The 11,385-nt window shown below is 49.5% G+C and overlaps 1 protein-coding gene across 1 annotated transcript in view; it reads left to right on the top strand.

The window, feature by feature from the left end:
- The window catches only part of SYNPO (synaptopodin), a 99,961-nt gene extending 89,533 nt beyond the window's left edge, over nt 1-10,428 (top strand). The window contains exon 4 of the mRNA XM_084839160.1: nt 8,965-10,428. Within this exon, the coding sequence (XP_084695286.1) occupies nt 8,965-9,999 (1,035 nt within the window). The 3' untranslated portion in view covers nt 10,000-10,428. The remainder of the gene's footprint in view (nt 1-8,964) is intronic.
- Nucleotides 10,429-11,385: the final 957 nt, after the last annotated feature.

Below are 11,385 nucleotides of genomic sequence, written 5' to 3' on the forward strand. Positions count from 1 at the left end.
GTGGAGGAGCGGTATGTGAATGATATGCCATGAGCTTTTGAGAGGGGATAGTTACAGAGGTGGCAGGAAAATTACAGGGTAAGTGCTATGGGATATCTGGGTATTTATAGAGCAAGGGCTTCTGTCATCAGCTCTGAAGTCATGTTTGTTCATTTCCACGGAAGGTGCAGGTTTAGGCTATCATCTTTGGCCAGAGAAATCCACAGTTTAATCAAGATGTAGCAACTTTTCCTCACATCTCCTTCATAAAACAGAATCCGCAGTGAAGATGGCAGCCTTTCTGAGTGCATGTGCAAATCTCTAGCTAATGTGATAGATAGTTCCGCCTATTTTGACAGTTGAATACAGGCCAGATATTCAGGGAAGTCTTAGGAGGGACTAGTTAGGACGTCTTCCCAAGCTCCATCACATTTGAATAAAATGGAAGAGAGGGGGAGGATCCATCGATGTCACAATGCTAGCGCTATCGATGTTCCACTAGCTAAACCAATGCTAGTACAATGTCCATAGTGCTCGCTAGTGCGATGGACTTCCTGGGAAACCCGTCATCCTAGCAAGCGCTACTGATGTTGCAGAAGCGTTGGTTTATGTGATTGCAGCATTAATAGCGCCAGTACTGTGACACCACTGGATCCTTCCCCGTGTGTCCTACTATAAGAGAAAAAAATGTAGCTTAGCTGTAGTAAGAGGACGGAACACTGCTGGCCTCCGCTATCGTCAGGGCTGTGGCCTCTCCAGAAGAGGGGGGAAAGCAAAAACAAAACTTGCCATTACCCATTTGCAGGTGTTAGCACGTAGGAAGGTATGCATATTTTACTTGTTGCCTAGACCTGATATTGGAGTGGGGACAGTGGAGGAGAGAGCAGAAATTGTTGTAGGTGAAACACACACACACACACGAATGCCGAAGCCCAATTTAAAACAGTTCTGATGTCACACAACTTCAAGGACCAGTGGGTGTCCTTTCTCATTTTCTTTCCTTCTTGTATCTCTCAGTCAGATGCTTGCAGGGGCATGGCAAATTCAGGGTGGGCTGTTGTCCATCAAAGGACTGCCTCCACTGATGGCATTAGTGGCTCCCATTTGGCTATGGAGGAGCTGTAGCTTAGTGGCAGAGCACACACTTGGCATGCGGAAGGTCCCAGGTTCAATCCCTGGCTTTCCCTACCTGGAAAATTAAAACGGTTTTTAATTTGGTGAACTGCCTAGAGAGCTTCGGCTATGGGGCGGTATAGAAATAGAATGAATGAATGAACGAACGAACGAATGAAACCCAGGAGAGTTGCTTTCCGTCAGTGTCAACAATACTGGGCTAGATGGACCCAGGGTCTGACTCAGTATAAGGCAGCTTCCTATGTTCCTACGATGCCAGAGCTCATCGTGAAAATGGGTCACACTGCTCGTAGGAGCTGTTTCTCCCATGACTTTGTTCTCTTAAATGCCAGCCCTACTAAATGCAACCCAGAGGAAGGCAGGGGAAGAAGGCTGATCTAACACCACCCTGAGGGAAGGTGGCAATTGCAGTTATATACTTCCAGACATGCCAGCCAGAACAGTGGTGAAAAGAAGCTCAAACGTGCTTGACGGTAAAGCTGGGGTAGGGTGGGGTGGGGGTTGCTACTGAAGCACCTGGGACGAATTCCAGCACCATAAATTTGGATGGGTTCATGGTCACTTCCTGCGGAAGGGATGCGGGATCAACCAAAGTCTGCCTTGTAACAAAGGCCATAGAAGGAAACGCCCTGAGAAACAAAGCAACAAGGAAGCATTCATCCGCTCAATATCTTCCCTTCGCTGCTGAGACGTTGGGTTTCAAATATAATGGAAACTTTGGGGATAAGATTCTGAGATGCTTGAGTTAGGGCTGAGCAGGAAACAAGAAGCAATTTTCTATTTCACTCTCTCTGGGTAAACACATTTACTTAGGGAAGTGTTTTTATTCACTCTCCATTCTGCATCAAATGTTATTGTCAAGAATCTCACAGCACGCTATGAGCCTGTTCTTTAGAAGCAATCCAGGTGTTGAGTTCCAACCCCATTTTAGCCTTCGTCTGATACTCCCACAATCACAATGGCATGATATCGCAGCTGCATGTAATGGAACAGATGGGGTGGGATAGCCTTGTTGTTGTTGGTCCCTTTTTAAAAAGAAAAAAAGTTGACCAGCTGTGCATTGCAGCACAAGTAAGGGGCAATTGGTGCCAACTTCAAAAAATACATTTTAAAAAATACCTCAGCAAAAGGATTACAAAATGACAAGGTGTTGCTGCAGAGAAATCAGAGGAGCCTTGCTGGTGTTCACCACTTCATTAACAATAAATAGGGCTAAATGAGAGCTCTCCTGCTGAAAACTGTGCACCCTCCAGGGGAAAATAAACATGACAAAGAGACCTTTTCAGCACTGTTACCACTGCACAAAGTAAATGAGGTAGAGCAGCCCCTCTCTTTCTCTCTCTCTCTCTCTCTCTCTCTCCTTCAACTGTTTGCCCCATGCAATAATCGTGTTGAACGTGGTGGCACTGAGAAGAATTCTCTAGTCAATGTGCAATTATTATTATTAATTTTATTATTAATTTCATTTCTATACTGCCCAATAGCGAAGGCTCTCTGGGGAGTTCACAGCAACTCACAAAAATACAACCACAACATTATAAACACCATCATAGAATCGTAGAATCATAGAATAGTAGAGTTGGAAGGGGCCTACAAGACCATCGAGTCCAACCCCCTGCTCAGTGCAGGAATCCAAGTGTAGAAATCACATAATACAACATTATAATAAAACACAGGCTAAAAATTCTTGACATACAAAATTTACAACAATTTAAATAGCTAAAAACAATTTCAATACACTCCCAAGTTAAAACGGGGGAAGCCATTCCTTCAGCTAGGCTACTAGGCCTGACAAGGATCCAATGGAAAGAGGGCTTACCTTGTCAGGTCTATTTGTACAGATCCAAACTTTGGGTCCCCAGAAATTGTTGGGCTACAACTCCCATCATCCCCAGGCACCCAATGATTGGGGTGGTAGAAGTTGTAGTCCAACAACATCTGAGGATCCGTGGTTGGGAACTGCTGGCCCAGACAGTCACTAATGACTGGGAGAATTTAGATAGTGTGTCTCACATTGGCTGGAAACCCAGTGGTGGACAACTTGTGGCCCTCCAGGTGTTTTGGCCTACACCTCTCATTGTCCCTCACCATTGGCTATGCTGGTGATGGGACAATGACAATGGTGATGGGACAAATTACCCACCCTTGGGCTAGGAAGTCCCATCAGAACTACTGCTACTGCAGTCACACCTGCTACAAGAGAGAAATAGAAGGGAGTGAGAAAACAGTTGTTGGATTGGAACAAGAGGGAAGGAGAAAGGACTGTGAGGGGTCTGAAAGTGTGTCGGGGGCAAGGGGGCCACAGCTGGCCTTGCCATGCAGCAGGGTGAAGTGACCTGCTTCAGGCGGCATATGAGAGCGGTGACAGATGAAGGCAGCAATTGGTGCCTGAAGCATGCAGCAGGGCTTTTTAAAATGCTGGCCCCAAGGGGAGGGGGCATTTGGGCTCTGCTTGAGCCAGTAAAAAAGGAATGACAGCTTTTGAGTCTAGGGCAGAGGTGGGCAACCTCCAATGTTTGGGGGGGCCACATTGCCCCCTTGGAACCCACTGGGGGCTGCACCCCTTTGCTGCTGCCACATTTGCTGCCAAAACTGCTGCATCAACAAAAAAGCAGCAACTTTTCTTGAAAACAAGGCACGTGGGGAGGGCATGCTTTGTTTGGAATCAGAATCTCACTCCCAGAAAGCCTCCAGCAGCATGTTCCCTGTGTGCCTTGTTTTCAGGCCAAGTTGCTGCTTTTGCTTGCTGCCACTGCAGCAAATTCAGTAGCACCAGCGGTGGGGGGGGGCCCTCAAAAAAGGCCAAGGGGCTGCATGCAGTGCACAGGCTGTGTGTTGCGCACTCCTGATGTAGAGCAACGGGGCTGGGGGATAGAAGTGAGGAGGAGAAAACATGGCATGGGAGAGAGCGCAAGGTATTGGAGCACCCAAGAAATGTTATGGACCTTTAGCTGATGTATTCTGTATGTCTGCATATTCAAATGCATTGTTTTTATGTAAGAAAATCTTATGCATACAGGTGATACCAGTGCCATATTATATATAGTTGGCATGGGGAAGACGGAGGGGGTTATGGCCCGTGGGGGTTTCCCATCTGTCCTGTTTGCCTCCTTGCCAGATCCTACCCCTTCTCCCCAGGTACTAAGGAAAAGCTCTTATCTCTGGTTCTGCAGCTGGTTGGAGATAAGAGTTTTTCCCTTCTCAGCACTAAAAAGGAGAGGCTTTCTCGCCACGCTGCAAGGGAAACCTCTTAACAGTACGGATCGTAGATAAGAGCTTTCCCTTGTTCTGTGCTGAATTTATATTATATAGGAAACTTAAGGCTAGGAAGGATCTGCATACTCAGACTATGTATAGAAAACCATATTTCAGAGACTTGAAGGTGATATTGCAGGCCTGTCAATTCTCATAGTCCACATGCATATGGTCAAACCAGTTGTTATACTTTACAGGTCAAGCTGAACCCTAGAAAACCTGAAACAAACCTGAAGAAGCATAACTAGCAGTGCTGTGATAAATGTGGATACACTTTTGTGTGACTATTGCAGTGCTTTTTAGATTCTGCCCATGATGAGTTTCACACAGTTTTAGCTTTTGACTTAAAGTACATGACGGATTTTGCCGAAAGGTGATTGAGGAATGCTTTTGGTTTGGCAGGTGCTTCATGTCTGGACTCCTCAGTTTGGCAGGCTCTGAATTCCCTTTCCTTTGCTGTAACATCATAGCAACAACCAAGACAGAGATGTAGTGTGGGGAGGTGGGGTGGGGGGCTTCATAGACAATAGATTTTTGGAAGCAAAGGAAATGTCAGCACTCTCTCCAATCATTTTTTGCTTTGATGCAGTTCTGGGTAGGATACAGAGCATGAACCCAAAGCCTGTAATCCTTGGAGCAGAAGGATCAGCAAGCCACTTATTTCCCTGTGTCAGCATTTCCACTAGCAACAGACAGTGAGGTGGTTGGTAGCACTGTGAACATGCTGAGGAAAGAGATTCACACAGCTGGATGGGAGGGAGGGAGGGAGGGAGGAAGGAAGGAAGGAAGGAAGGAAGGAAGGAAGGAAGGAAGAAATCAAGCTCCAGTGAAAGAGGTTCTACTTGCCTGTGCAATCTAGGTTGCCAGCTGCTCATACCTTTTGAAAAAATCTCATGTTTTACCTGACATTTCTTATCATTTAGGATGCTTTTTCTAGGCCGCAAGGGCCATAGTTCAGTGGCAGAGCACCCGGTTTGCATGTGAGGGGTTGCAGTTTCAATCCCCGGCATCTCCAGGTAGGACTGGGAAAGACTCCTGTCTGAAAACCTAGCTAGCCCCTGCTGGTCAGTGTAAACTATTCTGCGCTCTAGCTTAAGGCGGCTTCCCCTATTCCTTTACATCTAGTTGCAATTTGGGATGAGAAGGACTACAATATACTCATGAATTAATTTCACTTCTGCGGATCTGGCTCCATGCACAACACTGGGTCAGCACCACCCACAGAAGTAACTGGAGCCGTTATGCTCAGAGAAGGTGTGTGTGAATGGGTATCCCTGTGCATTAAGGTCAGGTTGCAGCAGGCTGGAATGCACTGTAGTCAGCAGAAAAACATCCTCCAAGCAATGGCTTCACATTCCAGCCTCACCGACGACATATAGAATTTACAGATTAATGCCAGGCAGAGGGAACATGGGTGCACGTCATCTAACTCAAGCGTTACCCTACTTCTGGCAGTTTCTCCATCCTTTTCTTCTAAATACATTCCATCTTGTTGCCATTACAAATCTGGGCCTCTTCTGCTGTGTCTAGCTACGAAGGCATATCTTAAGACCTTTGTCTTAAGAATGGCTGGAGGTTGGTCTATTCCAACTATGAGATGCACATCGGAGGGAAATCTAGAAGCTGGCTGGCCAAATGCTCATCCCAAAAATAAAACAGAGATGTGCATTCCAGTTCTTACATGATTTTCCCCATGTGTCTTAAAACATGCGGAACAAGATCCTGTGGTGCAAGCAGGGGCAGAATATATATGAGAATATAGAAAGTAGGAATGTGTAAATGCCCTAAGGTCTGCTTTGCATGCTAACGTCTTAGAGGGACACAACTTTGAATTCTTTGGATTCCTTTCTTTTCCATTCCTGCTGCTGCTTATGTCCTGCTCTCGCCTAATGTCCACTCTTATCTACAGGGAGCTTTGCTGCTTGGCCTGATGCTGCGTTGCAATGAATGAGCAAAGCCTTGTGGGTTTCCCTATTCACAGAATCATGACATTGGAAGGGGCCATTTGGGCCATTGGATCCAATGCCCTGCTCATGCAGGACTCCAGTTTAATGCAGCCCTGACAGATGGCTGTCCAGCCTTTGCCTGACTACCTCCAGTGACAAAGAGCCCACCGCCATTGGTTGTTTTGCACAGAGCAAGGGCAGCCTGATAATATCCTCCCTTATCCAGTTTGGCTTTTATGGCCAGTGTAGTTCTTCTGTTTCCTCACTGCCAATAGGGGACTGAGCAGACCGCCATTCATTTTGTACATGGAGGAAAGAGATCACAGGGAACTCGGTCTGCTGACTCCCGTACGGACTACGGGGCAATTGTGAACTCACGGCTGGTCTGCAAGTTCACATTATACACCTGAGCAGTGTCTCCTCTACACTCCCACCACCCCCTTGGTAAATATGTCACACTCCACTGGGTTCTTACACAGCTCATCTCATTTTCACAACAGCACTGCATGACACGATCGGTGGTTAGCACTGGTGTGGAAATTCTGTACACCAGGGCCAGGCAGAAAGCAGAGTGGGATCTCTGAGTTATTTGCAGTTGATCAGGGATGGGCAACTTCAGTGGATTCAGGAACCATTTTAGCCCCTTCCATGGATACTCCCCCCCACACACACACACACAGAGCATTGAAGAAAACCTCAGTGGAATTTCAGCAACAAACCGCTTCAGTGCTCTAAAAAGCGCAAATGTAGCTTGCTCTACAGTGACGGCGGAGTGCTAAAAGGCTCAAATTTAGCTTCAGGACAAACTAAATTTGATCTTTTTAAGTGCTCCAAAATGCTAAAGCCACAATTAAAAATGAATTCACCAACATGGCAGAGGTGGCAGGGGCTGCACCAACCATAGTGGGGGGCCACACCAGGGTGGTGGCAGCAGGCCCACATGTGGCCCACAGGCTACGTGTTGCCACCTTTGCAGTAGATCAACAAAATTGCAGGCTCTCGATAGTTTAATGATAGCGAATAAAATGGCAAGGTAGAAAAAATTATCTACCATGGTTTGCTTTCTGCTAATCGTTTATTTCTCATCCTCACTTTTAGGGATGGACAGACTCCCCAGTGCCCGGCTTTGTCGGGTGCTCGCTGAGCTGCTGCTGCGCCCCACCCCTGCTCGTTGCACCACATGAGCTTCGTTGTGGCCTGGTTAGCGCACAATGAAGCCTCAGGGCTGCCCATCCTCCCTAGCGAGCCCCCATTGTGCGCAGCAATAGCAGCTGGGGCACTTCCAGGTAGATCATGTTGCACCCTCGACAGGCTTGAAGGGGCCATCTAGGCAACATTGCAGGCATGAATGCTCCATTCACACCTGCGATGTTGCATAGATGGCCCCTTTGCAGCCACCAAGTACGCAACATGGCCTACCTGGAAGTGCCCCAGCTGCCATTGTTGCACACAACAGCAGCACGCTAGGGAGGACGAGCTGCTGCCGGGTGCTTGCCGAGCTGTGGGGCGCTCACTGAGTGGATCCGCAAGTGCCCTGCAGTTCAGTGAATGGGGTCCAGGATGGCAGGCGAGGGGGAGTCTGTTGGACTCCACCACCACCCTGCGGACTCTTGCAACATCCCTACTCAGTTTCCCTTACCTGTAAAATATTGTCACGTGCCTTCATCCTCCCCCTTTGCAGTCAACACACTCCAGGAAACAAGGCTTCGGGCTACACTACTTTATTAGTTAATGACTAGCTTCTTTACAAATGCAGATTCTAGGAAACTCTCAGATTGCAATGAAACAGCTCATCCACATATCTATGAATATCAATAGAGGAGGCAAAGTGGAAGCTGGAGAAGTCACCAGCAGTCTGGGCATGAACCTCTTGGCCAGACTTGCTTCGCAGGGATACCCCTCCCATAGGGTGGCTTCCTCCTACGTTGGCTTCCATGAGTGGCCAACCTGGTGGAGCATCTGAACCCTGCCTCTAACTTTTCCCGCTTCGCTCTGCGACAGACCCTCGCGTCCCCTAAATCATGCCCCTCACTCTCCTCCTCCTCCAAAACATGGGTTCTTGTGGTGGAGGAATGGGGGAGCCATTCAGGCTGGGCCATCTGTGTGTCAAGGCCTTGGGAAGAAAGTCTCGCCATATCTGGGCTCACTAGGGAGGGTGTCTCCCTCTGTTCTGGCTGTTCCCATTCAGATTCTGAATCTGAGCTGCCAGACGTCTCCACATGCTCAGATTCATTCCTGACAAATATATGGACTGGATTAGGTCTGCAGGCTGAAGGTTCTGCACTCCTAGCTTAAAGCCATATGTCATTCTTCTGGGATTTCTCTGCCTCTCTCTCCATGTTGCATTTTCAATGCTTTTCACATTGGTTCTCAGATATGAATACCACATTCTTGCAATAATATCACAATATTTTATTCACTGAACTCACAGAGTAATGGTAATGCAGGGAGGTCGTGTGTCTTGTCCAAGGTCACCTGTGGAGGGATTGATATGCTGGGAAAGAAATCCAGAGCTCCTGCTGCTCTCTGGACCACATTTCCTCCTACAATGCCCTTTTGAGATGGCCAAATATCCTGTTCCACTTGTAAACTCAGCCTGAAGGGCGTCAAAGGGACAGAACACTCACCCTCCTCTCTGTTCCCCTTACAGGAAAGAAAGGTGTCCTTGCCTGCTTCCCCAACATGGACGCCGCGGCAGCTGCGACGGCAGCCTAGCAGTCTAGATGGCTGGCTGAGCCCAGTCCCAACTCCAGAGCCTGAGGAAGGGCTTATTGAGGCCTTTCGAGCCACCAGTGTCATGAGCCCGCCACCCCCCATGTCCCCATCCTGGAGCGAAAGATCTCTGTCCCCATTTCGGCAGGAGATGGATCCCAAGTCCAGCCGGCAGATGCAGCTGCTCCTGGCCAGAAACATCATCAATGCTGCCTGGAGGAAGAGCACTTCCCCCAAAACCACGGGGATAGAGAGCTTCAGGCCTTTCACTCCCCCTGCCACTTCTGCCGACATGTCATCCTCAGGCGGCAGTCCCAAGAGCGTGGGCAATCATTCCCCAAGCCCACTGCAGTCTCCCAGGCTCACAAGAACGGACGGATACAGACGCGTCTCCCTCCCCATCTCCACGGCACCGCCACAAGTCAGCGCATCATCAAGCAACAGCCCCCGGTTGCTGGCCAGCCAGTCTCCAACCTACAAAAGCCCACTACAGTCACCAAAAGCGCTGCGGGTGAACGGGAACAAGTACTTCACCCTGCCTGCCAGCGCTGGGGCATCCCTCTTCAATGCAGCAACAGCAGCATCCAATAATGGCCCGAGAACAACGGGCACTCATTCTGTAACCCACAGGGAGCCAGCGCAGTCTCCAAAACCAACCATCATGGATAGCCATCGGATCTACACCCCACCGGCAAGTACCAGCAGAAAATCATCATGTACCAGCCCGAAGAATTTGGGCCCCTGTTCCCCAACCCTCAAGAGCCCCCTGCAGTCTCCCATAGTGAGAGCGCATTCTCCAGTGAAGCGCTACACCTCTATGTCACCCACCAACTCCGATGTATCCCTTGACTCTGAAGACTCAGGGATCAAGTCACCCAGTATCCGCAGCTTCAACATTTGTCCCCGAGGCTGGAATGGGAACCTGCGGCTGAAGCGGGGTAGCCTTCCCGCAGGAGCACCCTGCACCTCCTAAACGTGGGATGACAGAGGACTCATGAAGCCTGTTGCCAAAACATTTACACAGGCCAACGGGCACTTAATCCTGGCAACCGCATGAAGCATACGGAGGAAGCAGCCGGGGGTCTGTGGAGATCTTCGCAGACCTGTCACTTTCTGGGGACTTAGAAGGACAGGGTAGAACAAGGCTTTATTGGGGGACAAGACTTCTCAGGGCAGAGTTGCCTTAAGCAGAGGGAAATGTGGCTGAGTTTCTACCCCAGCACACCAGATCTCCCTAGGATCCCTTTTAGTGCCTTCCTCGATCACGGCATTTGTATGCGTATTTGGCTTTCACAGGCTTTGAATTATCTATCTCCGCTGGACTGGAGCCACCAGTGACTTCCTTTGCTTAGGGGACATTAATAAGGCTTTGACTGCTTTTATTTTCGCTCTGAAATATCTTGTGGGAGGAGGACCATCACACACACACACACACACACACACACACACTGCATAATCCCCAGCAGACCGTCAGTGAGAGAGCAGAACGAGAGACCTGCTAACCTTGTGCCTGCCTTCCATTATGGTTGTTATTCTCCCCCCACCCCTGCCCTCTACTATGACGGGGCCATGGGTCAGGCCTGCCTCCATGCCAGTTGCCTGAGGGAATGAGCAGAGAGTGCAAAACAATTGGCAAGAAGCTCGCTGGGCGGTTTATCCCTGCTGTCTGAGCTGCGTGATTTAGCTTTTCCTCCAGATAGTAGGCCTGGCTTCATATCAGTCCTATGAACCCAAAGAGGAGTGCCTTGGGAGCCTTCTTCTCTCTGGATTGCTGGCGTTGAGACACCGCAGGACACAGGAGGATGGAGGACTGAGCTGAGCAACCCTGTAGCCTAACTATGCTGGGGGTGGCAGGGAGAGATGTCCCTGCTATGCCAGTGGAATGGCTGCCATACCCTATATGTGCTCTGCCCTGGAGGGGAAATACACAACACAGGGAATTGGAAGACAGCATGAAATGACAGACACCCCCCACCCCGCCCCTGCCCAGCTCCCTTGGAAACACCACCCAAGCCTGCCAATCAGGGACTGTGCCAGTGACGACGCCCACACCTTGCCCAGACACGGAGGAAGCCAATCGAGTTGCAGTGGTGGCTGCACGCCCCCAGCACATGCTCCTGCATCACAACACACGCCCCTCCGTCAGCCCCAGCGGCACAGCCAGCACCGCCTGTGGCCTTGCCAGTCCCCAGCCATCCCTACGAACAGGGGTTCTTCAGATCCCCTTATGCTGCTCACAAGCACTGCTTTGGAGCACAGCACAGGAAGGGGAGGAAGGAGGAGCTCCCTGGGCGCACAGCGCTCCCTGGGTCATGGGTTCAAGACCCGCCCAGGGATGGAAAGACCCTTTTGCTAAGCA

This window comes from Heloderma suspectum, chromosome 2 (genome assembly GCF_057233095.1).
Source record: "Heloderma suspectum isolate Gila_16-S chromosome 2, 16-S_ref, whole genome shotgun sequence".
Lineage (NCBI taxonomy): Eukaryota > Metazoa > Chordata > Lepidosauria > Squamata > Helodermatidae > Heloderma > Heloderma suspectum.